Source organism: Myotis lucifugus, unplaced genomic scaffold, assembly GCF_000147115.1.
Source record: "Myotis lucifugus unplaced genomic scaffold, Myoluc2.0 scaffold_226, whole genome shotgun sequence".
Taxonomy (NCBI): Eukaryota; Metazoa; Chordata; class Mammalia; order Chiroptera; family Vespertilionidae; genus Myotis; species Myotis lucifugus.
The window spans coordinates 2007620-2035616 of record NW_005871274.1 but is presented as its reverse complement, the minus strand read 5'-3'; the positions used below and the strand labels follow the sequence as shown (position 1 = coordinate 2035616).

Genomic DNA, 27997 nt, shown 5'->3' with positions numbered 1-27997 from the left:
TAACTCCTCCGCCCAGTCTCCACCATGATTCTGGAATCTCCTGACTTGGGGAACACAGAAGCCAGCTGAGTGTGAGCAAGCCGGGCGGAGAAGCATGGTCTTTCGACCAGAGAAAGACCCTCTGCAGAGCCTGCAGGGCTTTGTAGGGACCTTAAGGGGCATATGGGAGTAGGTGAAAGTTCCCGGTCATGGGAGAATTAGAAATTCTCCATCAATGCTGCCCCCCCCCACTCCACCCCCAGAGTGCCAAGCGCAGCCCTCGATCACCAACACCCTCCACTCTGGTCCAGAGGAACACATCCTGGGAGGTTTGAGGCCAGAAGACGCAACGCTGGCGGACGGTGCCCCAGGGCAGCCTGGGCGCAGCCCCCTTTGCACAGGCAGGGAAGGCCCCGAGCACTTCAGAAAGGCGCCCATGCACAGCAGCACTTTCAGGGGTCTGGTGCTTGGAGGCCAGGCAGCCAGCGGGCGCTGCCGGGGAAGCCCTCATTCCTCAGAGACGGGAGAAGTGACAGGCATCGTGCGGGTGACAGGCTGAGTTATGGTGTGTTTGCACCTAGCGGTGAGTGCCAGGTCCCACAGAGCCAAGAACCATACGTCTTGCCAGCAGCCTAGAGACCTACTCAGCACGAGACAAAAGTAAGGGACCATAAACCTAGCAGCTGCCCCGCTCAGCGGCGAGACGGGCAGAGAACGCCGGGAGGAGGACGCGCCTCGAAGGCTCTCCCACCCAGCCCGCCACCTGCAGAGACGTGTGTTTGCTGCTCCCTGCCTCCCTCCACCTCCTGGTCGGCAGACTTTTCACTCTACTGTGTGTTCTGTCCTCTATTTGCTCCAGTCTGTCTCCCAGCTGGACACTGACGGTCAGCACCCCGGACAGCGCCCACAGCACCTACAGGCCACTCAGCACAAGCCGACTGCTGAGTGACTGAGTTAGGAACGGATGCTTGCCCCTTCTTCACTGTTCTGGGCCCTCTCAGCACCCAGGTCCTCAAAACCAGAAACAAGAAACGGTGGGGAGGGGCCCACATTTGCCGAGCGCCTCCCCGTGCCCGACCCTGCACCGGACACTCTTATGTTCACGGTCTAGAGCAGGGGTGGGGAACCTTTTTCCTGCCAAGGACCCCTTGGATATTTATAACATCATTCGCTTAATATAATTCACTTACTACAAATTTATGTTGCTATGAGAAAAGCTCCTAGATTTATTGAATTTCGAGTCCTGCCTACGGTTGCCTTGGCAGGGCCAGACCAATTGACTTGACCAGCCTTCTATGGCCTGCGGGCCAGATGGTCCCCACCCCTGGTCTAGAGCAATCCCGAGGTGGCAGCATCTCAGGGCACACGTGACACCAAGGGGAGGCCTGTCTAAGCTCGCAGGGCGCTCACCCAGGACTGTGGAGTTGGCAGACTTCCTACTTGGCTGCGCTACGCCCGCTCTGGGCAGAGTCGCCGCGTCTGCCCTTGAACTCGCTCCTCAGGTCCTTGCACCCATCTGACTTTACGGTTGGGAAGAGGCAGAATATGGTCACTCTGTCTCCCTGGGGGCCCCCAGACCAACAAGTCACAGTGAGAGGTGACCCCTTTTCTGGTGCCGTAGGGTTCAGGCTGGGGTGTGCCTCAGGCAACTGAGCGGTCTCAACACCTGAGCATCACTGAGAGCCAGGACGATTGTCATCGGGGATGACAGCTGAGACACCCTGCAGGATGCAAGATGCAAACACGGCACAGGCCTGGCCTTCGATGGGAGGCCCTGGAGGCCCTCCCGGAGCAGGAGGGAGACAGGGAGCAGCGGAGGTGATTCATGGTGCTGAGCCCGCCAGCGCGGAGGGCGGGGAGGGACACTCACCCGGCCGGGACAAGTATTATTTTTAAAAGTCTGGGAAGGAAAACAACAATAAAATAGCTCGAGCTCAGGACGGCTGGCGAGGTTTAAGATGCAGTGAGAGGTGGAAATGGATCTGTGAGGGGGACCATTTGTTCGGGGCCAAATAAACCAACACAGCATGTGATTCGGTCACAGAAGGAGAAGAGGACGCTTAGAATCGGATGGTCCATTGGAAGCAGAGACCCAGGGGGGGTCGGGAGGAGGGGCAGAGAGAAATAGGCCATGGAGGGCAGGTTCCCGGGGAGCTGTGTGCGTGTGAGAGCCGGTCGTCCCACCAGGGGGATCTGGGTGTGCGTGGGTGGGGAGGGCTCTGGCCACGATAAGAAACCCAAGGCACCCAGCAGAGGTGGAGAGAAGAGGCAAAATCTACAGTCAGAGGGGAGGCAGGCCTCACAACAAGCACTGTTGATCTCACAAGCCAGTTAAAGAGCATCGTTTGCAAAGTTCGAGAGGAGGGAAGGTAAATTATCTGTCTCTGGCGATGCACAAAGCCCTAGCGGCGCTTTATCTCTGCTCGCTCACACACGGGCTCGCTCACTCGCATAGGTGAGGGGCTGTTTGCAAGCATCTTGCTGTGCCGCCCGCTCTGTTCCACGTGGAAGACAGGAAGTGTGGCCGAAGCTTGTTCGGAGGCAGCAGGCCCGCGTGACGTGTGCCGAGGGGCGGCGTGGGAGTTCACGTTGGAGGAAAATAATCAAGAGGTTTCCCACCCTCGCGGGGCTGGTGGGAGTAAATCAAGCCTGAGGTGGGTTCCCTGCAGGGGTCCATGCTCCCAGGGGGACAGAACGCCCACCTGGATCTGAGGGGTGTCCCCACCCTGGTGGGGGCTGCTCCTCCACAGCAAGGACGAGCTAGCACCCCGTGTTCAGACTGGGGGAGATGGAAGTCGGGGGCATTGATGATGTAGAGGCTGTCAGCACAAGTGTGGGGTGAGCTGGCTCGTCCACGCTGGGCCTCGGCTTCCAGAAACCATGCCTTCCCAGGTGTCGGCACTTGGTGGCCTGTCAAGCTGGCACACAAAGTTAACCAGCACAGGCTCTTTACAGGAGTCCGACGACCCCAACTCTCGCCAATCCCACGCCCTGGCCCAACCCACTCCACACGGAGGCACCACCCTCACTGTCCCCCAGTGCGGGTCTCATCCCTGCACCACGCTGCTCCGTCACCCCGACACCAGGTGTCCTTGCCTCCGGCTCCCCGAGCTGTTTGTTTTCTTAATCAGGGACTTATTAGATCGGGGCACTCATTAGAGGCCCAGAGAAAACCCAAGTCTGCGGTAATGAGGGAGGCTTGAGAGAGTCATTAGGCCTCTTCACCTCGCCCTCCTGACGTGCCGTTACCTGCGGGGCCCTCACGAGGGACTGATTCCTGGGAGCTGCCGTCACAGAGGCTGAGCCTGGCAGGCCCCGCAGCCCCACCCAGCTTCTCCCTGCAGGGAGGGGTAAGGGAACCCCCTCACCCTGCCACGGTCGTGACAAAACGCAGTGCTCAGTGCTCAGTGCTGGGAGGGAACAGGGCGCCCCGTCCTGCTCCCTGCCTGGCACACACCCTCACTCACCAACACACCACAGCACAGACCTGAGATAGGAGGAAGGCAGTCCAAGGCCACCTATGTGGGGGGCCACGTTAGGAAACTGCTCCCTAAACTAGAGCCTCACCAAGATGTGTGACTCAGTGGAAGAAAAAAAAGCCAAGTGCCAAAGAGTTGAAAAAAAAAGGGTGGCACGGGGAGGGGTGTGTTAACAATGTGCACAGAAAACAATTTCTGGACGGAAACACAAGACACTGCTGCAGGGGCTGCCTGTGGGGAGCAGCACGAGGGGCCAGACTTCGCCCCCCCACCCCCCTGCTGGAGGTTGGCGCGGGCTGCGGTGGTCAGTCTCGCGAGCATTCACACGCCCTCCGCCCTGCCAACCCCCCCCGCCCCCCCCTCCCGCTTGGACTCTGGGTTAGCTGCGCTGACTCAGGGCTGGGGTGAAGACTAGAGCTTTCTCATCATCGGGGTCTCAGGTCACAGCCACCTCTTCAGGGAAGCCTTCCCTGACCTACACTCCCAGGCACCGCCGACCGCAGCACCCACAAGTCCGCACGGTGCATTTCGTCTCTGACGTCACCCCTTTACTGTCCACTCCCCACGTGTCTCTTCCAGCTCTGCCAGGACCAGACCCCCATGGCCCTAACACGCACTCGATAACCCAGGAAAGAAACGAACAAAGGGGAAACGAGGTCTGCAGAAAGAAGGGGGCCCTCTCTGCCGCCCCCACTCCTGGAAAACAGGCCGTCATTGAAGTTGACTTCGTCTGTGGACACCCTGGAGTCCGGGCCTGTCAACACGAGCACCCATATCACATACAAATGCCCCCGCCCCAATCTGCTTCCTTACACAGGCAAGGCGCTTGCACTCCCTCGCCCCCCGGGCGCTGCTAGCAGGGCAGGGGCAGGGACAGGGAGGGAGCCCTGGGACCCTCTTGTCCTGGATTCCCCACCTGGCCCCATAATGACTTTTCTCGACCAAGTTTCCTGGCGGCTCGGGCTGCAGAAGGAAGTGACAGGACGGGAGACGGTACAGTTGCCATGACATCGCTGCCGCGTGACTCAGCCTCAGAGCTCTGGCTCCCTTGGAATACTTTAACGATCTGTCGTGGGGAGGCAGGAAGGAGGACAAGTGCCCTGTGGCTTGATGTCCCCACCTCCCCAAATACTCTCGTTCCGTAGCCAGGGCAGCCCGAAGCTGCAGAGAGGGAGGGAGAGGACACTGTGTACGGGACCCAGGTGGGAAGCCTTCCCGATCTGCCTTGGGGGAGGGAAACAAGCGAATCAGAGAGACCGTAGGGATGTCTACTTCAAGCGTCCTCCTCCGGCCGCCAGCTACATTCCTTCCATAACCAGAGCCTGGAGCGTCTCCCTTTAAAGCGACTGCTTGTCAAAGCCTGTGACTGGCCCCCTCTCTCCTTCAGGGCGGAGGATGAAGCTGAGGGCAGGACAGGGTGGCCAGTGGCCTCCTCTGCAGTTTGGACGGTGGGTGTGGACAAGAAAGGGAGCGCTGTTCCGCCCCGTGACCTCCGGTGCCTTCAGAGGCGGCTTCCGCAGGCTGGGGAGGACCCTTCGTTCTGCGAACACCCTCGCTTCCCTGGACCACCGACTTGTGGGTGTCTCGTTAGGAGGCTCCATAGCTCTGCTGGGTGGAAGCAAGGACAGGAAGGTGCACACACCTTCCTCTCCTGGGTGCGTGTCCATGGACCACACGTCACTGACTGTGCACCTGGACAGCACACTAGGTTGCAGGTTCGATCCCCGGTTGGGGCGCATACAAGAGGCAACCAAAGGACATTCCTCTCTCTCCCTTCTTCTCTCTAAAATCAATGGCTGAAGGGTATTCTTTAAGAAGAGGAAGAAGAAGAAAAAGGTAAAGATAAAAATTATGAACAACGAAGTAACAACAAATACATATGTATCAACAAGTGAATCTAAAAATCAAGTGAATAAAAAATCTGACCAACAGAATAAACTGGTGAATAGAATCGAATCAGGGGCATAGAAAGGGAGTGGACTGACAATTCTCGGGGGGAAGGGGGTGTGGGGGGTGCAGGAAGAGACTGGACAAAAATCGTACACCTATGGATGAGGACAGTGGGGGCGGGGCGGGGGGTGGGTGGGAACCGGGTGGAGGGAAGCTATGGGGGGGAAAAAGGAACAACTGTAATAATCTGAACAATAAAGATTTAAAAAAAAATAAAATCAATGAAAGAATATCCTGGGTGAGGATTAAAAAAGAAATAAAAAAGATCCGCAAAAAAAAAGACGAGGTGGGAGGATGGGTACCATTTGCTCCCACTTAGCAGATGAGGAAACTGAGGCTCTGTGAGGACCAAAGATGAACAGAGTGGCTAGGACTGTGGCCCGACAGTAGGGGTTTTAACCCCGTCTTCCCTGCTTCTGGGCTGCAGGCAGGGGATGCCGCCTCTCTAACCTCACTGCCCTTCCTGCCTCTCACACGCACGTGAAAACAGCGGCCTCCTGCGACTGCATGGAGACTAAACATGGAAAGAGAGGGTGAGAACTCAGCCTGGCACTGCGCACATGGTCACCACGAAAAGCAAACGAACGGCAGTGGTTCGCCGGGGGCACTGCCCCCCGAGGGCCTCTGGGAAGCTGTGGGGCTGTTTCTGGTTGTCACAGGGATGGGAGCGCTGGGTGGCCAGGCACAGCCGCCATGCCTGCAGCGCTCCTCCCGAGGGACACTCGCAGCCCCGGCTCCTCTGCAGAGGCCCTGCCCTGCAGTCTAGCCCAGGGCGTCTCACCTGGGCACTGCCAACACCTGGGGTGGGCTTCCTCGTCCTCGGCTGTCCTGTGCCCTGGAGGGTGCTTGGCAGCAGCCCAGCTCCCACCCACCAGGTACCAGTAGCTCCCCCCACGTTGTGACATCCCTACACGACCTCAGACACGACCCAATGTCCCCTGATGGGCACAAGCTGAACACGAAGAGAACCTATGTTTTCAGCTCTCCGGTCCCAGCGGGCAAGGGAGATCCGTGGGGATGCAGTGAGCGCGCACCTGTACACCCCGTCAGCCCGCGTCTCGTCTGATGGCAGCAGCTGACACCCACAGTGAGAGAAGTGGAAGTCCGCGTGGGTGTGGGGGGTAGCAAACAGGAATGACACGTGGTCTCCCCTGTCCGACATGCAAAGCTGACATTCTCCTGCAGTCCCCATGCCTGAGACTACCCTCACGGACCCTCAATTTAAGGTAGAAGCACGCTTCCCGACCACAAAACATCTGCTTTCTGGTGCCGCTAACATTTTTTTATACTTAAAAAAAGAAAGAAAGAAGGGAATGAATTTTAAACTGCTTGGGTAAAAGGCAGTGAATACTAAGCATTATTTATCCCAGGCCTCCATGCCCACGCTCAGAAGGACACATGCGGAACGATGTATACTGTGGAGAGAAGACTCTTCGAGGCAGAGGGAACACGTGCGCTCCCTGCTCTCCAGCTGAGCGGAGGGAGCAGCCTGCACCGAGCCAAGTGCCTGGGCTCCGCTCTCCATCGCTGCCCTCCCGGCTCCCGCTCTGGCTTCCGCTCTGGCTTCCGGGCTGGCAGCTGGGGGCCGGGAGCAGTAACCTCGCTAATTCAGTAAATGAACTCTGACAAGACTAAATGGTTGTTTGGATGGGTCCTCTCTCATCCCCCCTCCCCTCGCTGCCCCAAACCTCAATTAAAACAAATAAAACACGAGACACTGTCTGAGTCTTTTACGGCCGGTTCTCCAGCAGGAGTCAGAAAAATGCTAACGACGCGGAGGCTGCGGTGAGCCGGCCGGCTTTGGGCCTGGAGTGGCCGGGGGTCACCCTGCCTTTGCTCTTCCTCCCTGGGCTCCCCGCCCGGGCCTCCTGCTCCCGTTTCGGGCAGGGCTGGGTAGGCTTGGGCATTACTCAGCTGCCATAGGCGTCTTCAGCCAATCGGAGGCGATGGCAGCCGCTTGCACCTTGCTGACAGCTGCTGTCAAAATACTCTCACAACCGGCGGCTCGATAATAACTCGAAAATGAGATACAAATGAGGGACTCTTCGTGAGCGGGACCGGCCACATACTCCCCACCCCTGGCTCCCGAGCGTGGCGGGCAATGCGTGGGGATGCTGGAGATAAGCTCAGGCCACCGTGGAGAGATCAGTTAAAAAATAAACCCACTAAAAAACCCAACCAAACCAGCTAGACGTGCAAGGCTGTCCTGATCCCCTCGGCTCCCAGGGGTCCCGCAGGGCCTCAGAGCAGGGCCGCGGAGCGGGTCCAGAATCCTCCCCGGGAGGGATGCTGCACAGGCGGAGCTGCACTGGATGTGCGGACGGAACCTGAGTGGGAACGACCCGTGGGGAGTTTTCTGTCCATCAATCAGGCAGCTCCCTCCCAGGCCACACCACGTGGGCCTGGCCCCCCTCCCGCAGTCCACAGCAGGCCGCTGGGCTGTTTTTTCTGCTTTTATTCATCAAGCCAACTCTTTCCCTAGGACGTGGGCTGCTTCTCCCTGGGGACGGGGATGCCAGCACACACAGCGTGTTCAGAAAAGCACAAACCAGCCCCAGGGAGGGCAAACTGTGTGGTCAGCACTTCCCGGCTCCCAGGGCGGAGGGGCTCCGAGTGGGGAGAGGCGGCGGATATGAACTCCTCTACACTTGCCTGGGTTGGGCCTTGCTGGGTCTCTCTCTGCCGGTCAAGGCAGGGTCTGGGCTGTCCAGGTGGGCAGGGCTGTTAACATTCACTTACTCGAGGCTTCAGAATGTCTGGGAAAATTCCACATTCACCCAAGAGGTTCAGGGGCCCTTAGAAAACCCACTGAATTTTTTATTATTTTTTGTTCTTTTGCTGTTCTGGGTTAAGCTTGGCTATATTAAGAGAAGCGGAGGCGAAGGCTCAGGCTGAGGTAAAAAAAAAAAAAAAGCGCCTTTGCGAACAAGCCATTAAGAATCTTTATTTAAACTCAAGGTAGGCTGAGTCTAATTGTTTAATCCAGGCGCATGGATTAAAACCTTCTCCACACGCCTCTCTCTGCCCACGCCTTCCCTCACAGACGCCTCTATTCCTCCGTCCACGCGTCGGGTAAACACGGAGCTTTTCCGGCTCATGTGTGACAATGTGCGACCTGAATAACCCCGTCGGTGCCAGCGGAGGCCACTTTAAATATAAACTCCCTCCCAGGAAGCGCCAGCCTCGTCACTTACTCAGAGCTGGGCTTTTACGCGCCACACTCGGAAGGACAAGAGGCTCTCGGCACCCCATGAAAAGGTGGGGTGCCAATCCAGGGTTACGTCAAACCTCACCTCCAGGGCCCAGGAAAGGAGGCAGAGACTAGAACTCAGGCTCGGGCCGGTGCGGCCTTTAAGCAGCTACGAGACCTCCGGCGAGGCCCTTAGCCTCTCTGACCGCCAGCTCCTCAGCTGTGAGATGGCGATATTAGTACCTGCCCGCCTACCAAGGCGTGCGAAGAGGAGGGATGCGGGAAAGCCTGTCAAAGCGATCGCTGTCATCTGGTGGGAATGTGGGCGGGTGGCTTTGGCTTTTGTTCAATTTCCCAAACTCTCTGCAATGGGTTGCTTTTCTCATCGGAAGAAAGACTTTTAAAGGACTAAAGGTCTGACTTGCTAATAACAGAGAAAGATTCCAAAGAGTTTTGTGTATGAAAGAGTTTTGAAATGACATAAAACGCTGGTCAAAACAACACCTCACCAAAGTGGCACTGTCCTATCTTCATTTAATGCAATTGGAGGCTGTTGTTTTTTGTTAATCCTCACTTGAGGATAGTCTCCCATTGATATTCAACAAGAGAGAGTGGAAGGGAGAGACACAAGAGAGAGAAATTAGAGAGAGTGGAAGGGAGAGACACAGAGAGAAACATTGATGTGAGAGACTGATGTGATCAATTGGTTGCCTCCTGCATGTGTCCCAACCAGGGCCAGGGATCAAGTACCAAGGGGTACTCTTGACCAGAATTGGACCGGGACCCTTCAGTCCATGGGCCGACTCTCTAACCACGCTCAGTATTTTGCTCAAAAACTGGCTAGGGTGCAATTCACGTTTTAAAAGGGTTGGCTTTGGAGTTAAAGAGCATACAATGGACAGAGAGGGGGCAGAGACGGTGCTAAGCGCCACCAGAAGGCACTCTGCGTTGGTGTTACTGACGGGAGAGTATCGAGGCGGATTATAGATCTGGACCCGCGGCACATCTTCCTAATACCAAAACCCACATTCCGGATCTCGTTCCTGCAAAACAATGCCATCCATCACACTAAACTAACATTCTTAATTTGAATTTCATTGATTTTAAATTTTGTTTGTGTTTAATTTGAAAATGTGTTCTGGTTTTATAGTCCTAAGAGAACCATGAGCATAAGTTGTCAGTTTGTTCGGAATTTTACATTTGTACACACTTAAGTCGCATATTAATAACAATATTTACATGATTGCCATGGGGGAAGGGCCACGAGATGTTTCCTTGTCTTTAAGAGGACTCCTTAGGCATTACTCGGGTTTGAGAAACACGGGGCACGGCCCCCGATTTTATGAAATGTTCCGTTAGAACAGAACACCCTTTCACAGACGATCATGCACTTGAGCTCCCTCGCCCAGTGTCCTCGGGAGGACCAAAAGGTCAGGTAACGTTCCTGAGAGCACACAGCTAACTAGCAGCAGGGCTGGGCGTAGGAGCCCCGTCCCTTGGCTCTCAGGGCTGCCCTGCGCATTGCAGGAGCTGTCGGTGTGAGCCACACTAGATGACAGCTACCCCTGGGCCGGGCCGAAGGCCAAGTCCTTGCCAGCATCACTGACCTTGTCCTTACAGCAAACCAGACAGTGTTACCCTGGCCCTTCTATAGGGATGGACTCTGAGTCCTGGATTGTCACCAGGCCGACGATGTAGAAGACCTGCCCTCTCCGGACGGGCTTCAGTGGGTGGACCTGGGGTGCACGGCCCCCTGGGCCAAGGCAGTCCCTTCCCGGAGTTCCCGTTTGCTTCTGTAACCCAGCACCTGCCGCGTCCCTGCCTCACTAGAGATGCTTAGTAAATATTTGCTAAATGGACAAGCTCTTTCTTAACTAGAAAGCAGTGTGTGGAGACCTCCGTTTTCCAGGGGAAGCTCCGAGACAGGAGGAAACGGAAGCCTCCCGAGACGGCCGGGGCTCCCGCTGCCGCTCAGCACCCGGGACTCGGAGACAGGAGCACAATTATCAGCCGCAACAATGAGCCGACGGCGTCCTCCCCACAAGCCCAGACAAAGCGCAGAGACCTTGTAGCTGGCAAGGAAGTGAATGGAGAGAGAGGAGGTGTGAAGGCAAGGTGAGCGCAGGCTGCGGTGACGGCGTCCGACTGCAGGGAATCAGGGCGCCCAGTGCCACGCTGCCTGCCCCCCAAGGACCCACAAGGTCTCCCCAGGGTGCTCCCTGGGCCTCTGTCACCGGGTCTGGAGTGGCCGGTTGTGGAGAGAAAGAAAACATCAGCTGCAATGGAAGACCAAGCCTCCGGAATCGCAAAGGAAGGGAGAAAGCTGCAACCCCACGCTCTCCAGCCCTCAGAGGCCTGTGGCTTTTTAGAGGAAAACTCCGTGGCTTCCCATGGGCCCTTGTTTGGGATGCGCTGCCAGTCGGACAGAATCGGAAAAGCCCTCGCCACATGCCACGAACACCATGTTCTTAGGCCAACGCCTGCGGCGGTGGTGTACCTACTGTGGACGGTCCGTGGCGGACATCACTCACCAGTTGCCATGCCATTTCCCAGGAGCCCAGGTGGCCTCGCCATCCTCCAACCCAATTCTAGGCCGCCGTGGCCAGCAAGGCTGGGTGTTGGCTTGCAAGGCGGCAGCTACCCACCCTGCCTGGCCTCGCCCAACCCCGTCAGCGATTCACTCAACAAACGGAAGCTCTGAGAAGTCACGCCACGTCCAAGGTCACACAGGGCAGAGCTGGGCGAGAATTCAGGTCTCCTGACCCCCCCCCGCCCGTGTTCTCTCACTTGGAAAATCACACAGTCTCCTTTCCAAGCCAACTGCTGACGATGAGGACGAGGAGGCACGAGAAGGGAGAACCCGGGTAACATGACATCTTGTCTGAGCAAGCGCTGCTGCGTCCTGGCCCCGGGGTCAGCGGCAGTAACTTTTTAAAAATAACATTTAAAAAGTATTTTATTTTATTAATCTTAGAGAGAGTAAGGGCTGCGCAACTGCCCGGAGGCACATCAACACAGCCTCGACCCCAGGTCAGCGATACAGCGATGCTGGTGCAGCCGCTGACATCCAGGAGCTAGGAGGCGACCCTGAACCAGGTGTTCCCCACAGGAGTGTTCACCAGAACCCACGAACACATGCACCCATGGACAGGCCAGCGGAGACCCGAGACCCAGGCACCACCATTGCGGACAGTGGTTGTGAGTGACACATCACAGAGAGGAAGGGGTGGCGTGCGGAGTGGGGCTGAGGCCTCGCTCAGGCTATTCCACCCGAATGTGCCGTCTCCCAGCCGCTGTCCTCTCTGCATCCCAGTCCTCACTGAAGCCAACAGGCTCTCTGCAAATGCATCCCCAAATCGACCCGGCAGCTCCCCCTTTTCACCCGACACTGGGTCCAGAAGGTCAGCTCTGGCCCAGGTGACCACAAAAACCTCCCAGGGTGCCTCCTCAAACCCACACTGACCCCTCTGCTCCCCACAAGATCTCTGACAATATAAGCAAAGACCCCCCCCCGCCTCCCGCCCTCTGCTCAGAACCTGCAGTTGCTGTGGTTTTATAAAAGCCCAGAGGCCTGACATGCAAAGAGCTGACCGGGCCCAGGCGATCTTGAGGAACAAAGACACTAGACACCACGCGATAACAAAGCCGTGGTAATTAGGACCGCAGGTATTGGCACAGGGTAGACAGATAGACCCGTGGAACGGATCACAGCGTCCAGAGCGGACCCTCACACACAGTCACCTGATTTATGACAAAATCAATACTGCAGAGCAGAGGAAAGAATGGTCTCGGCGATAAATGATGCTGGACCCACTGAATATCCATGTGGGGGAAAATGTCCCTCGATCGCTACCTCACACCATACACAAAAATCAATTCAGACGGACTGCATGACTAAAGGTGAAAGGTCAAAGCTTGCAGAGGAAAACTCGGCAGACTTCCTTCATGAGCCTGGAGGAGGCAAAGGTTTCTTAAACAGGACACAGAAATCCTCACCATGAGGGAAAAAATGACAAACTGACAATATTAAGAGCCTCTATTCTCCAAAGGACACCATTAAGACGACACCATTAAGCTAACGACAAAATGGGAGAGAGAGGGACTCCAATCATATAGCCACCAAAGAACTAGGATTCAGAATATTTAAAGAAATAATACAAAAAGTGACTAGAAAGTTAGTAAGAAAAATTGGCAAGGAAAAAAACCAAATGACCCAATTTTTAATAAATGGGCAAAAGACTTGAACAGGCATTCCACAACACAGTGTGTCCAAACACTCATAAATATATGAAAAGACATCTGATTTCCTTAGCCATCAGGAAAGTGCAAGATAAAACCACAACATGATGATATCATTGTTTATCCACCAAAATGGCTAAAAAGAGACAGAGAGACAATACCAAGTGTTGGCGAGGACAAGGGGCAACCAGAACACCCAAACTGATGGTGGCAGTGCCACCTGATACAAGTGCCCTGGGAACGAGTCAGTATCTAGTGATCTGAGCTGTGTACACCCCATGACCAGCAATGCCCCTCCTCCATGGACACCCTACAGAAACCAGGCACACGGTCACCAAGACACACACGGGAATGTTCACAGGAACATTTATTCGTGAACTAGCTAAAGAACTGCAAACTGCCCACATGCTCCCAGCAAAGTGGATATACTTTAGGGCAGTGAAACTACTCTGACACCGTAATGATAGTGTCATTATCTATCCGAACCCACAGGTTGTACACCCCAAGGGGGAACCATCTGTGATTACTGTGTGTCAGTGTAGGTTCACTGATGTAACCCATGCCCCACCCTGGTGGGGGATGTGGATAATGAGGGAGGGGCTAAGTGGGCGGGGACAAGGGACATGTGAGAACTCTCTGCACCTTCCTCTCAATGTAAACCTAACCTGCTCTGAAAAACAGTCTTAAAACAAGACAAACCTCAGCACAGTGGGAGGGGCAGGGGCCCCTGATGAGGAAACGGGTCAGAGTGGGGAGTGGCTGGAGAAGGGAACCCAGAGATGGCGCTGGGACCTCACCTCTTGTCCTTAGCGGGGGTCAATGGCTACAGCCTTGCCTGTAATGTTTGTACGTTTTATAAAAGGGGGAGAAAAAACACCTTAGTTGTGTAACTAAAACTAGAAACAAAACCAAAACCCTTACCTAGGGTGTGCCCATCTCCACGAGGCCATGTTTACCTTTGTTTGGGGATCAGCACCCTGTCCCCATAAAGGGCCAGAGAGCCAATCATTTATAGGCTTGAGGGTCATTTGGTCTCTGACACTAATACTCAATGCTGCCACTGGTGTGACGCACCACCTACAACACGAAAACGAGTGATGGGATGGGGTACCCTCTGCCCTGGGTCTCTCTGCAGGGGTGGGGGAGGGGCACCTGGGGAAGCCTCGCCCTCCCCACCCCACCTCTCAGAGAACTCGGCTGAGGGTTTCCTCTCCCCACCCCACACCCCTTCTCCAAGGCGCTGGGGAGCTGCTCAAGGCTGTTTTCTTTTCTTTTCTTTCTTTTGCAGAGCCTCTTCCCTAAGAAGCCTGGTAAACAGGAAGTGGCCCCCTCTGCTCAGGGCAGATGACAGTGCTGGCGGCTCACGGCTTTGGAAAAGTATTGCTGACAAACCAGGAGTTAATCAGGCAATGACCCCACACCTGGGCGAGGGAGGACTCAGCAGGCGAGCTGTCCTCAGCCCTCCCTCCACGGTCATGGTCATGGTCACTGAGAGAGGAAATGAGGAGAAGAGATCAGGGACGGACAGCGCTGTCCACAAAGCCGACACAACAGGTGCACCGGGCACAGGAGATGCAAGCGTGTAATTAAGGCCTCCAGACACCTGTTGTGAGCTCGCCCATTCACACCCCTAGCAGGTGGTTCACACCTCCAAGAAAGAAACTAACTAACAACAAAAAAAGAGGCTCAGATGAAAAGCTCTCCCTCTGCAGCCTGCAGCCACCTGACCAGCCAGCAGCTCTCACTGACATCACTGACCCTTGGGGACAACTGGGGGAGGGCCTCTAGACCAGGGGTCCTCAAACTACGGCCCGTGGGCCACATGCAAATACAAATATTGTATTTGTTCCCGTTTTGTTTTTTTACTTCAAAATAAGGTATGTGCAGTGTGCATAGGAATTTGTTCATAGTTTTTTTTAAACTGTAGTCCGGCCCTCCAACGGTCTGAGGGACAGTGAACTGGCCCCCTGTTTAAAAAGTTTGAGGACCCCTGCTCTAGACTGAGAGTCACCTGGCCATGCTGCTGCAGAGCTGTGTGACCCTGCGCAACTCCTTAGCCTCTCTGTGCCTCACGAGCTCCGTCTTTATCAGGATTCCATGGAGCAAGGCTCTGCACAGTGGCTGTGTGTGCTCAGCAAACATTTACTGAGCACCGGCTCTGTATCAGGGAGCTGTGGACACAGCAGAGAGGCAGACAGTGTGTCTGAGATTGTAGTCTGGGGCAGGGGTAAGGTGGACACTAAACCACCACGTGGACAGCACTCCCAGGGCAGCGGTGGGACGGGCTGGCAGACAGTAATGCGGGCTGCGGGAGAACAGGCCGGCCAGCTAACCTGGTGGGCGTTGGGAGTGAGCCAGTGGGAGGGGAGCTGAAGGCCTCACTTTTAGCAGCTATAACTCGGTGCTCTGGGAGACGACGGTGCCCTCTCTAGACCTGGGAGACAGGAGTGGTCCGAGCCCAGGCTCTGAGTCAGACACTGACAGTCAACTCCGGGCTCAGCTGAGTGGTCTCAGCAGGATGGTTCGTGTCCTGGTCTCCAGTTCCCTTCGGGGTGCAGAAGAGGCAACAGCATCCCGCCCCCCTTTTTGCAGGCTGCTGTGCAGCTAAAGGGGAAGACACTGCCTGGGAAGGAGCGCAGCCAGGCGCCCACAGCAGTGAGAGCTCCGTAAGACGGAGCTGGGATCTTGATTACACCTGATAGGGCAAGTCCACAAAACGTGCCTGGCAAAATGGATCAGACTGGTTCCCCCAAACCCTGTTGGCCACTGGCTTTGTCTGAAATCGGTCTCTGGTTTCCTGGACAAGCTGGTCTCCCCGAGAAGGCTCACAGCGACCCCTGCTGGCCGCCCCTCGGAACAGCCTCAAACTCCAAGCTCACAGGCACAACAAAGCAAGGTGAGCCCTGGCAGAGGCCTTCCCGTCTCCAGGGGTTGATGCAAATCCCAACAGAACAATGGCAGGGGGAAGGCACCGCATGTAATTACGCTCAGTGGACACTAATTCCCTGTCTTCTCAAAATAAATGATAAAACACAAGACCAAACAAAGTGCTGTTCCCTTGCCGTGTGGTCTTTTGTTCCCTGGGTAAGTGTCATCCTAAACAGACTGCGAACCAAGTGAAACTGTCATTTCGACGGGATACTATTTCCTGATCCACACGCGCCGTTTGGAGCAATCCCGTTTGGAGCTGGCAGGTCTTAAATTGGATTCTTTTTAAAGAGAGGAGGCATGTTAACCAAGCAGACACCATAGGCTAGGACCCGTACGCGCTGTAGCGACGCCCTCGCGCACACTCCTCTCCACTGCTATCCAGGCTGCAGGAAAACATCCCCCAGAGTGAGACCCCATCTCACCAGGCTGCCCCCACACAGGGGACCTGGCCCACAGTGAAGGCCCTGCTACTCAGAACCCGGTGGGGCCGGTGTCTTTGCTTCAACCCCGGCCAACCACGCCTGCAGGGACCCAGGCCTGCGGGAATCGTGCGCCAGCATGTGACTTAGGACGGCAGGGAGGACGGAGATTTTTAAAGCAGATCCTCTAACCAGCTTCCCTTTCTTTAAACCACCGAGTGAGAGCAAAGGGGTAGATTTCACACCAGGAAACTTCCCTCTAGTGTCTGGAACACAGAACTTAACTTTGCATCCACCGCTGACCTTGTAAAATGCTAACTGGCAATTCTAATACACCCAGCTCTTCATGCTGGAACTAGACACACACAGGCTGCATGGCCGAGGCCTGGTATGCAGAATCCTTCATTATTCACCCGTGTAGGTTTCCAGAACTCTCTTAGGTCCCATTCAAGCCTGGATGAGCTGCCTGGCTGGGGCTAATGTCACCTGCCCTTCCATTCTGAGGGTCAGAAAGGCTGCCCAGCACACTCCTGGGCATGCCTGGGCTTAAACATCCCCCTTATTCCCTCTCATAGCATCCGGGACTTGGTGCTGGGGGGCAGCTAACCAACCTGAGAAAGCGGACAGTGTGAGGTACGAGCGCAGGGCTGCAGCCCAGTGGCCCCTGCGCTGTAGCCCGTCCACACAGACTTTGTCCTGCACGGTGTTTCATTTTAAAAAGCGAATGACTTGCCAACATATTCCCCTAAAAATTCGGATTGCCAGTTTCTCTTTCCAAACGTGGGAAGAACTGGATGATCAAACCTGCATTTCTGCACATCACCGCGTCAGTCCCCGCCCGGCCTGCTCCTGCAGGTCCCCTCCTCTGCCCGGCCCGAGAGGTCTCTGCAGGGTGGCATTACTTATGTAGGGGATGCACCTTCATTTTAAAAGGTGCTCTCCACACACAGCCATGCGGCCCAGTGGTCCCCACCCTGGCTGGACTTTCCAAGGGAATCCAACGCTGTGGGTTGGGCCTGACAGGGGTAAGCCTGTAAGTCACCAGGTGATTCGAAGGGGCTGCCAAGGTGAGGAACCACTGGCTTAAACCAAAGGAGGGCCCTGAGTGGTAGAAACATCAGCAAGACCAAGGGGAGAGCTGATGGGGGAGAAGACCGCCCTTTCTACTACTTTCTGCCCCACGCTCTGGAGAGCAGAGCTGGGACTCAGAGATAAATCACAGGCAGCCACAGACGACCTTTAGAGACTACGGCGCTGGCCTCCAGGGGGGACCACCGCGGCCCCAAGGCCGCCTCCCCGAACCTCTGGCAGGTTCCCACATATGCCGTCCCCCGGACCAAACCGGGACCGAGCTGGCGCTGCTCACCTGAAGAGCTCTCGGATCTCCCGGCTGTTGGCCTGGAAGGGGATGTTCCGCACCAGGATCTTGGAGGTGGTCTGCTTTCTGGGAACTTGCTTCTTCCGAGCGGATGTCAGGGCTGGCCTGGAGTGGGGGAGGGGCCGGTCACTTGGGGGTCGGTAGCTGCTGCCTTACACTGACTTGACCACCCTCCCCCCAAACCAAGGCTGGTCTTGCCTTCAGGCGAGGGAGTTAGGGAGTGAGTGTGCACGAGGCTGCGGGCACAGGGCAGGAGGCAGCCTCCCCGGGGAATAGACCATAATCATCTTCTCCGGTCACACATCCCACCCTTGGGTGTCTCCTGCCCTTCATCCAAGAGACTTAGAGGCCACTGGGACTGAAGACAGAGCCCTGGTGAGGAGAGGCCTATCTCTCCCCAAACCCAGTCTCCTCTGTCTCGTTCCAGACGCAGGAAGACCCCAGCTGGTCCGAAGGTCTTGATGGTGAGCTTTCATCACTCACCAAGAGCACATCCAGCTTCTGCTCAGGGAGCTGGACCGGAGGGGAGGGAAGAAACTCCAACACAGCACTGCCTTTCCTGCCCCTGCTCCCGGGGACCTCCCGCTCCATGGAAGGGCCAAGGCTCACTGTGAGTTAACATCCGGGCGCAAATGCCAACTCAGCTGCTTGGGATCTGTGTGGCTGGGGCAAGTCACTTGGCCCCTAAGGCCTCAGTTTCCTTAACCATAGGGGTCTAGTAATGGTGCCGACCTCAAAATGCCTGAGGACTTAACGAGAGAGGTCATGTCAAACACTGTGCAGCGCCCACGTGTGATAAACACCCCTCTGATGACTGTTGCTACGGCCGCTTCCTGTAAGTCCGCCCCACGCCACCTCCACAGAGGCCCTCCCTACCATCTCCGCTGAAACAGGAACCCCAGCTTCACTTCTCTTCCTGGGGCCTATCGCTGTCTCACAGCCAAGGACATTCAACCACATTTCTATTCACTGTCTGTCTAGGGCTGTGCTGGCCAACAGCCCGACTCCCTAGGAACAGGGACTGAAGAAAGGTCGCCAGATCTCCACCCCTGGCCGAGTTCTCGTGTGCCCCGCGCGTGTTAGACGCTCCGCACAACCTCCGGCCATTGCGTTTCAATTCCAGGCACAGTCACCCCCAAGGTCACACGGCCCTGGACTGGAACTCACAGCTGTGGGGCTCAGGAGCCTGGACCCCGAGCTCACACCGCAGCTCGGGAACCCATCGGGTTTCCAAGGGCTCCTGTACCGAGCCTTCTTCTCGCTAAGGATGCTCTGCGCAGCACAGACCGGGAGGGGAGCACCCGGGCGGCCTGGGCTGGAATGTTAGCAGCATCAGCAGACGAAGAGGGAGGAGGCAGCAGGTGAGCTCACTGAGAGCTAGTTTGCTCCAGGACCACACAAGGACCGAGTGGCTGAAAAGTACCAAGTAAGTATCTGATACCGGTCCTAGGGCCGTTAGATGTGGTCGCTTCACCGCCTGAGGCCGGTGGATGGTAATGGCAATGGTGACGATGGCGTACACTGCGCATTCTGTGCTGGGCGCCGTGCGAAGCCCCTCACATATACTAGCCCATTTAGACCTACGGACAGTGGATATGTCGGGGCAAAACTAAAGCTCAAAAAAGCTCACTGCTTCAGGAAGCTGGGCCCTGGGCATTGGTCTGTCGCTGGTCACCACCTCTAACACCTACTGAATCTCAAGTTAACGGAGGCCGTGTGGGCACTGTTGTCTGGCTCCATAATAAAAAGCCCCATGAAGGGATGCGTCTAGGTTTCACACTTCTGGTTCGGCCCACGTGGTAGTCAGTGGCACGCCTTCCCTGGTTTACGGGCCCGGCCAAGGTAGTGGGATGTGCTTGTTTCTCCTGCCTGCGCCCCTGCCTTCCGCTGCGTGTATTAAACATTTACCCAAGGACTGGCCGGCCCCGGCCCTCAGGGAAACGGTGACAGAGCTGGCAAGCACGCCACCACCTTAATCAGGAAGGGTCGGGGAGAGGATGTAAGGGCCGTGAGACGCCCTCGGGGCACCAGCAGCGGCACCGAGAGGATGAACCCGGATGGCAGGGAAGGGAAGGCCCCGGGGACTCACTTAGTGGCTCGTTCCGAGATCCTCACTTCCAGCTTGTGGTCGTCCACGACGTGACCCTACAAGGTAAGACGACACGCTTGTCTCTCTTCCTCTTAGAAACACCCGCCCGCCCCCTGCCCTGCCCCAGGCCTGGCTTCGGCTGAGCGAGGGGACGGGAACCTTCGGGGGGACTGACCGGTCCTGGGAGGAGGGACCAGCTGGAGCCCAGGACAGAGCAGGGCTTTTCCTGGAAACGCCCGCGCTGAGCCGGCAGCAGCTGGTGGTCAGAGACCTGGTGCTCCAATGTCCTCTCGAGCCACGAGGGACTGGGACCATTCTGCCACGCGAGGGCACAGGATTTTCCCCGGCTGCGTTTTCAGCCCAGCGAGCCCCTTCGGCCCGGCTGGCGGAGTTCAGTCTGGTTTGTATGCTCTTCCAAAAAAGGTCTAAGCCCAGTGGAGCTGCATCTAAGCAAGGCTCTGAGGTCGGTCCCTCGAGGCAAAACTGGCCTATTAGGAAAATCACCCTCAAAAATCCCTTAAATCACCCATAAGACACAGCACGCACGGCTCCGTGCGAACGACTCTCTGCACAATGTGCACACGTGCGCGCACCGCGAGGACAGATGACGCTGTGCCCAGCAGAGCCCCGCGGATCCGGGTTCACACGGGCGGGGAGGAGGGCCGTGGAGCGCGCAGAGCTGACTCCCGGTGCCGCTCAGAAAACAGCAGGAACAAAACACCACGGACCCGGGTCGCCGGGCCCACCTTCCTCTGAGGCCAAGGAGCGGGCGGGAGTGTGGGGTTTGTTCTGGGTCATGCCTGCCCCTTCACTGACCGCTTGGCCCCCGTGGGCACCTGCGTGTGCGAGCCCTGCTGGAAAGAGCCTTTCAAACGGAAGGCGGAGGGAGGCCCCCAGGCCATCACGTCCCCATCATCCTACCCAAACCCAACTCAGCCCTCCGTGCAGCTGCCTTGAGTCAAGGGGAAGGTCAAGTTCTACTAGAACAACTGTACTGGCCACGTGCCCAGTTATGACCCGCAAGGCCGTTCCGTGACCAGGGAGCTCTCCTGGGACAGTCAGTCACCTGGACCGTTCCTCCAAATGAGCGAAGCTGCCCAGGGCGGTGACCCTGTAGGGCGCCTTTCCACTGTGCCCGGGCCATGCGCACCTCTGGGAGAGGAAGGAGAGCTGGGTGGTGAGCACACCCGGGCCCTTGATAACGAGCTTTGGATGGATGAATGAATGCACCACAGTGACTACAGACCCTGAGGAAGGCTCTTGGCTGCTCTTGGGCCACAGTCCCTGGAGAACTGGAGACAGCGTGGGCGATCCGAGCTCCCACTCAGTATGGAGGGCTGACGGGACCCCGCCCCCCGCCTGCCTGTGACTCGGCCCTCTCCCGAGAAACCCTTTACCTGGAGCTGCTTGAGCGCCTTCTGGGCCTGCTCCGGCTTCCTGTACTCCACGAAGCCGAACCCCATGGACAGCAGCGCCCCTGGAAGAGAGAGGCGGGAATCACGCTGCGTGGCTGGTGGGGAGGAACACAAAGAGGGAACACAAGGCCAAGTGCAAGGGCCCCTGGCCCTCGGCTTCGTATCCTCTTCCTCACACCCTCCTTCATTCCCCCTAATGTTTCAGCTCCTGGCTCGCCATTCATTACTAGTCATCTCGTAGAGTCATCCAGGGAAGCGATACAGCCACCACCCGAGGCAGGCTGCCTGGAATTAACAGATGACTGGCGTGATAATTAGCTTCGGAATAGAATTCCGCCTTTGGGAGGGAGAGGGAGCTGACGGGGACAACCATGGCAGTGACCAGCAGCAAAGCCTCTCCCGGGCAGTCTCCTGCCCTCCTGCAGGTAATGCTGAGGTGGACGTGGGCGGGACAGTCCCACACGCCCAAGGCTCACTCTAACAGTGCTTCTGACCATCGGGCATGAAGCTGGGAGAGGGAGGGAGGCGGCCTCAGGCCGTCAGACAGGACGGGGAGCTCAAACTGTATGAGCTCTGGCTTCCTGACCTCGGATGCATAGCACTAGGCGGGGTTTAGAGGACACACACACAACGTAAGACCTCTAATTGCATCTTGCCCTTTCGACAAAAAATGTGATGCGTGCCTCCCCCAGCATTTCACACACATTTCCTGAGCCTATTCTGCTTCCCCCCAAGGTGAACTCCAGGACTGGCTGGGGTCTGATGGAGGCCTCTGTCTTTTGGAACCAGCCTGTCTCTCCCGTCTCCCGCCACTGCCTTTGCCTTGCGCACTCCCGCCGGCGCTCGGCTGCTCCCACCTCCAGCCTCTGTCCCCTGCCTGCTGCCTGCTGCTTGCTGCCTCCACCTCCCAGCCTCGGGCTGACGTAAAACCTTGTGCTGGGCTGCCCCACCTGGCCCCCTCTCACTGTGCTGCAGCTACCAGCTCGTGTGTCCGTCAGGACACAGCTGTAGGCGGACTTGTGGCATCCCTGCAAATGCCACCAAACTGAAGGGAGGGGGGCTGCATGGCTGTGGAAACAAGGGGTGTTTACAGGACACACAAAACAAGATCTCTAAGAGCATCCTGCAGGAGGCCAGGGCTGGAGAGGAGACACAGCAGAGGCCGAGCAACTCGGAAAAACACCCGAGGCCGAATGGAGAGACCACAGTGGCCTCTGCATGGCCCTGGCACCCACCAACCAGTGAGGTGCGTGGCTAATGCCTCGGTGGAACCTTCCAGATGTTCTCCGTCTGGGCTAATTCTCAGAGGGGAAGGGGAGAGCCCTGGATCGGCATTTCCTGCGTTTCCCTAGCAAGTTCCCAGGACAGAGTTTCTGGGAGGGGTGGGGGGGGGGGAGTGTCTGCCACTGAACGGCGCCACCCTACCGGCCTGTGCCTGCTCCCAAACCGTCCGACAGTCCAGGGGCTGGAGTCCAGGTTCTCAGACCCTGACGTGCGAGGCTGCCCCGCTGGGCACCAGGGTCTCCGGGACACAGGAGCCAGGGCCGCTCTGCCAAGCAGGTTCGGCAGTGACAATATTTCAGAACAAGAGGACTCTCAAAACAACCCGGTGCGAGTCGCCCTTACCCCCCACCCAAAGCTCCGTTTCTTCCGGAACCATTTGGTTCCGGCTGAGGCTCTGCAGGAAGTACCTGCTTTGTTCTTCTTCCTGGAAATGGAGCAGCTCTTCACCGCGCCCACCTTGGAAAACACCTGGAAGAGAGTTAACAGGTGTCACCGCCGTTCCCGGCTGATTCTGCAACCGTCCCAGGCGGGGCCTTAAACACAGGGGTGCCCAGGCTGTCCCCTAAGTCTGTGCCGCTGACACTGACTGCGTGTCCCTTGGGTGTTGTGGGTGCCCTCCCTCCCCAGCCCCAGGCTAGTCTGGCTGCTGCTGCTGGGGTCTTGGGCGACACGTCCGCTGGACGGCCCGGCAGAGATGTCAGGCGGTGGGCTTTGGCTGCTCAACTAGATCAACACGAGCACCTGCTGACAGGCAGGCCAGGCAGCGACTACGTGAGCCGGGGGGTTCCCAGCCCGCACCCCGGAGCCATCACTCACCCCCTTCAGCGTCTCCTCAGTTGTGTCGAAGTTGAGATTTTTAATAAACAGGGTACACCCAGGAAGGCTCTCTTCCTCCTCCTCCTCCTCCTCCTCCTCCTCCTCTTCCTCCATCTTCAACGAAGAGTTGGCTGCTCCTCCCTCTGTTGGCTCTTCACCTTCGTGGGTCTCGCTGTCTGGCACTGGATCCCCATCAAAACAACAGAAACAAAAAAAGCACCCAAAATCCATTAAATGACGCCTACTCTGCCTCAGGCTCAGAACCTGCTGGATCCAGGGTGTTCTGCTGGGGGGGCGGCGCCAGGAGGGGCACCACTCCCAGCCTGGGCTAGGTTAGCAAGTCCTGATGGACAGGGAGAGCGGTCCCGCCCCTTCCTCTGTTTTGAAGAGAAAGGAACATGAAACACAGACCCCAAACGATGACCCTTCGAAGGCTCGGACTCCCCACACTCATTTGAACTTCCAAGTAAACTGCTGTGTGAACGGTTTTATTGACCCCCAAACCCTCAGCAAGTTTTATTTTTTCTAAAAGAAAAAATACTTAGTGAACTTTCAAACTAAAACTCACCTTTAAAACTTTTCGGAAATTACAGAACACGAACAATAGCCCTGAGGCTAAGGGATGTTCCTTTCAATTACAACTCCCAACACGCACAGCTTCAGGGAGCACTGACAAAGGAGTGTTTTCACCCACACGTGACATGTTCGATTCAGTCAGGCATCGCGTGGGAACGCGGGACACACACACCAAACGCTCCCGAGCAGGAGAGGGGAGTTACAGGGCCACAACGCCTGGGATAAGGGGTGTGGTCACTGACAACGATGCTTCCGAAGGACGTGCGACCACACGGACGAGTTCATGGGCAGCTCGAGGTGCTAAATAGAACGTGATGCTCATGATAAAAAATTAGGAGGAAAGTAAGACAGGAAACAATACACAAGGTCACTCAGTGCCCTCACATTCTGTACACTGGGGACAGAGCAGAGCTCCCGGGACTGTCCTGAGGGCTCACAGGCCTGGAAGGAAGCAGGACAATTGGTTTTGTTTGTTTTTAAGCCTCACCAGAGAACATTTTTTCCACTGATTTTTAGAGAGTGGAAGGGAGGGAGGAAGAGACCGAGAGAAACATCGGTGTAAGAGAGACATCGGTTGGTGCCCCAACCGGGGCTGGGGATCGAATCTGCAACTCAGAATGTGCCTTTGACCCGGAATCGAACCAGCGACCCTTCAGTGCGTGGGTCAATGCTCTAACCATTCAGGTAGTGGCCAGGGTGGGACAGTTTTTCTTTCAGAAAAGAAAAATAGTGTTTCGGTCGGTTCTGTGTTTGAGTGCCCTCATTCATACTTCAAGTTGTTCAAACAAGCGTTCTCACCCCTCCTTAAGTATGTCCTGTGAACCAGCTGTGACTGCAGACACTTTAAGGTTGTACTTACTCGCCCATTGTGCAGGCTGGGCTTATTTCACGTACGCCCAATGTTCTGGAGTTTAGTAACTTCCATCCTATCACACACACACACACACACACGCACACGCACACGCACGCGCACACGCGGCAGGAAAGCAATGCTTAGGGTGCTCCTGGTTATTTCTGGAGACGGGGTGACAGAGGCTGTGGCTTCATCTGCCCCCCCCGCTCCTGCTGTGAAGGAACAGCGTTGCGGGAAGAGGGCACAGCAGATGTGACACGGGGAGCTAGCAGGCGGGTGTGTGGCTGCGACACAGGCGGCAGCCCTGGTGCTGAGTGTGAATTCCACCCGAGGTGACGGGAGCCTCACAGGGATGCCCCGGAAACGTGTTCAGTTTCCATCAACCTCCCCCATTTCCCCCCAAGTCACATGGTCGGGGCTGGAGACAAGTCCGTCCCCCGCCACATCCAAGCTTCTGATGCCCCTCCCACAGCCTCTAGGAAATAAACCATCTCAGCAAAGGCAGCCATCAGCTGGGCCCTCACCCCTCGGCCTCAGGGCTCTGAGCCGGGGGCCCACCCCTCCCTGCAGATGCAGAGACCCTGCTTGACTGGCTGGCACGGGGCGAGGCAACTCAGCGTGCCACCCAGAGCTGACAGAGACATCCCTGCCCTGCCTCTCGCACACACCGGCACTCAAATGGTTCAGACTTCTGAGACCCGCGGGGGCTGCTTGGGGTTCAGGTCTGTCCCCACACCTGTGCTGAGCACCAAAGCCTCTCCATCCCGCCCCCTTTCTGCTGCAGGCCAGAAGTCGGTATTTTGTGGAAGAGCCACACTCAAGGGGCCAAAGAGCCGCATGTGGCTCTCGAGCCGCAGTTTGCCGACCACTGCCCTAAGGGAATGGGTGACAGCTGAAGAGCAGTGGGACAGGCGTCCTCCCTCCCTCGGAGGTGAAGCTAGAACCCAGTGTCTCTCCAGGACAAAAAGAATCATCTAGATAAAGGCTCCTGCCCACACAATTTACCCAACAAGGGACTCCACCGTGTGGCCATTTGCACTCGATCTCCACTTGCAAAGCAAAGCGGGGTGCACACTGTATCACTGATGATGGGGAAGCAGAGCTATGCAAAGCAGCTAAGACTTCGGTTCCGAATGAGAACTTCAATGGAAACGAAGGCCACGGCCTTCAGCTGGGAGGACAGCTCCACCCTGGCTCTCCTCGCATTTGCGTCGGAGATGAGAGGAGAAAGGAAGGGACTGAGGCCCACGCCGCACGCGGCTCCAGGCCTCAGTGTGCTGTCTCGTTAGGGACCTCAGCAGCCACATTCCCAGGAAAAATTCTGGGGCTGCCGGAATTTTAAGTCTCAGGTGCCTGCAGGTTGGAGAGAGGTTTATGGAAGACTAAAAAAGATTAAAAAAAAGAGCAGTGGGGATGATGGAGACCAAGAGGGCTCACGGCAGTTTAAGGGGCAGCCCCCTCTTGACACTGGCCAACAGCTGCCACGTAGAAGGGCAGCCCAGGGTGTCAGACGTTCAGATGTTTCCAAAGAAGCTGAAAGTCCAGCTCGTACGGGAAAACCCATGGTTTAAAAGCCTCGGCAACCCTAACCGGTTTGGCTCAGTGGATGGAGCGTCGGCCTGCGGACTGAAGGGTCCCGGGTTCGATTCCGGTCAAGGGCATGTACCTTGGTTGCGGGCACATCCCCAGTAGGGGGTGTGCAGGAGGCAGCTGATCGATGTTTCTCTCTCATCGATGTTTCTGACTCTCTATCCCTCTCCCTTCCTCTCTGTAAAAAATCAATAAAATATATTAAAAAGAAAAAGCCTCGGCAACGAGCTCAAAGGCACGTCGCAGCTCTGCACCAGGCAGTGGTCAGCTCGTGGCTGCCAGCGGTCAGCCGGGGCTCTGTGCTCCGCCCCCCCTGCCTGGACAGACTCCTGGCAAAGCCCACTGGCCCCTCCCTCGGCCTTTCCCGGGGTCGGGACTCCAGCCAGGCCCAGTGTGGCTTCCAGGCGTCGCAGCCTCACAAACCCAACAGCTCGGGGGTCCAGCAGCTCTGAGCGTGGCCAGAGTCCCCCCACGCCAGGGGCAGGGGCTGGTCTGTGTCTGTTTAAAGCCCTGGGTACCTGCCCAGAAGGGGTGACGTCAGGGCTGTGACAGAGCTGAGTCGAGAGGCAGCACAGCACCCCAGAACCAGACGGAGCCTCCTTCCCTGGCGAGTGAGCTGCCCTCAGGCCCGGCCCAGGATGAATGAGGGGACTGTGAGGACAGCCAGGACCTGCTACCTGCCTGCTCATCTGTCCCTCCCACTTCTAATGAGCCAACCAGCACTCCTGACCCCACACCTGGGAGGAGCATCCAACTGAAATACAAGGCGATCGAATGGGCCTGGCCTTCCTCCAACAGCACAGCGCCACTGCCGTTTCCCTAAACCTGTGTCCCAGCGCCCGCCTCCTGCCCCTGCAACCCCCGAGCTGCGGGAAGAACTAAGGAGACAAGGGCACCGCAGCCCTGAGATCTGCTGAGAAAAGGGGGCCTGAGAAAAACGAAGGGGGCCCCAGACCACAGTCAGGAGGCAGCGCAGAGCTGGGAGAGCATGCGGCCTGGGAAATGAGAGTGATGCCGATACTGGCGTGGCCCCGGGCAACTGTCTTACTCACGGAGCCGCAGCTCCTGACCGAGAAAATGGAGTTAGACCCACACTTACAGACCCTCTGCTCCTGGCCCGCGTGGAGAGGCAGTAGAAAGACTAGAAAGCATACACGAGGAACTGTGAAACTCAAACAGATGTTTGCCAACGAAATCACCAGGAACCAGAAGAGGGAAGAAGTAAGAAAGGAGGCAGGGCTGGGCCCAGGGTGGGCAGAGGGGGCAGGAGATAAAAGCACAGGGGCTGGAGGGAGCTGGGGAGGCCTGGGAGGACGCGCTGCCACCGGGTTAGCACAACAAAATCCAGTCACACACCGCCGCATGGGGCCTCATTGTAATCAGGCGGCAGAATTTAGCCGCTCCCTCCCCTCCGCTCTGGGCGAAGGCCGCCAGCACAGACTGTTATCAGCGGCGAGCAGCTTTTCGGGGCCCCCTCCCCCTCGGAGGCCTTTATCTGGAGGTGAGGGTCTTGGTTGTGGGGAGATAAAACACACAGCCCCCCTCCCTCAGGACTGGTACAGAGAGCGGAGGGCTGCGCAGAGGGGGGTGAACAGAGAGGCGCGTCCACGCCCCTCCTGCCCGCCTCCCTGGGGAGCCGAGGACACGCAGGGCTGGGCTGCTGAGCCCCGTGCAGCGCGGTCGGGCCTGGGGAAGCCGCGGGAACAATGCGAGAGGCCGGCCGTCAGGGAGGAGCGGGTGACAAGGAACAGCGCAGGGGACAGAGGGGACTGTGTACGTGACAGGTGTTAGAAAGGAACAAAAAGGGCA

The 27997-nt window shown here is 57.0% G+C and overlaps 1 protein-coding gene across 5 annotated transcripts in view; it reads right to left on the bottom strand.

The window, feature by feature from the left end:
* The window catches only part of RBM19 (RNA binding motif protein 19), a 96740-nt gene that overhangs the window by 50971 nt on the left and 17772 nt on the right, over window positions 1–27997 (bottom strand). For 4 of the 5 annotated variants that reach the window (XR_001350137.2, XM_023762003.1, XM_014463891.2 and 1 more), the window contains exons 17-21: window positions 23170–23363; window positions 22761–22821; window positions 21052–21131; window positions 19655–19710; window positions 17554–17670 (exon numbers count right to left, since the gene is read on the bottom strand). Coding sequence is in view for 4 of the 5 variants with exons in the window: in XM_023762003.1 (XP_023617771.1) it covers window positions 17554–17670; window positions 19655–19710; window positions 21052–21131; window positions 22761–22821; window positions 23170–23363 (508 nt within the window). In the remaining variant the exon portion in view is untranslated. The remainder of the gene's footprint in view (window positions 1–17553; window positions 17671–19654; window positions 19711–21051; window positions 21132–22760; window positions 22822–23169; window positions 23364–27997) is intronic. The other variant, XM_006098257.3, reaches the window with a different exon arrangement.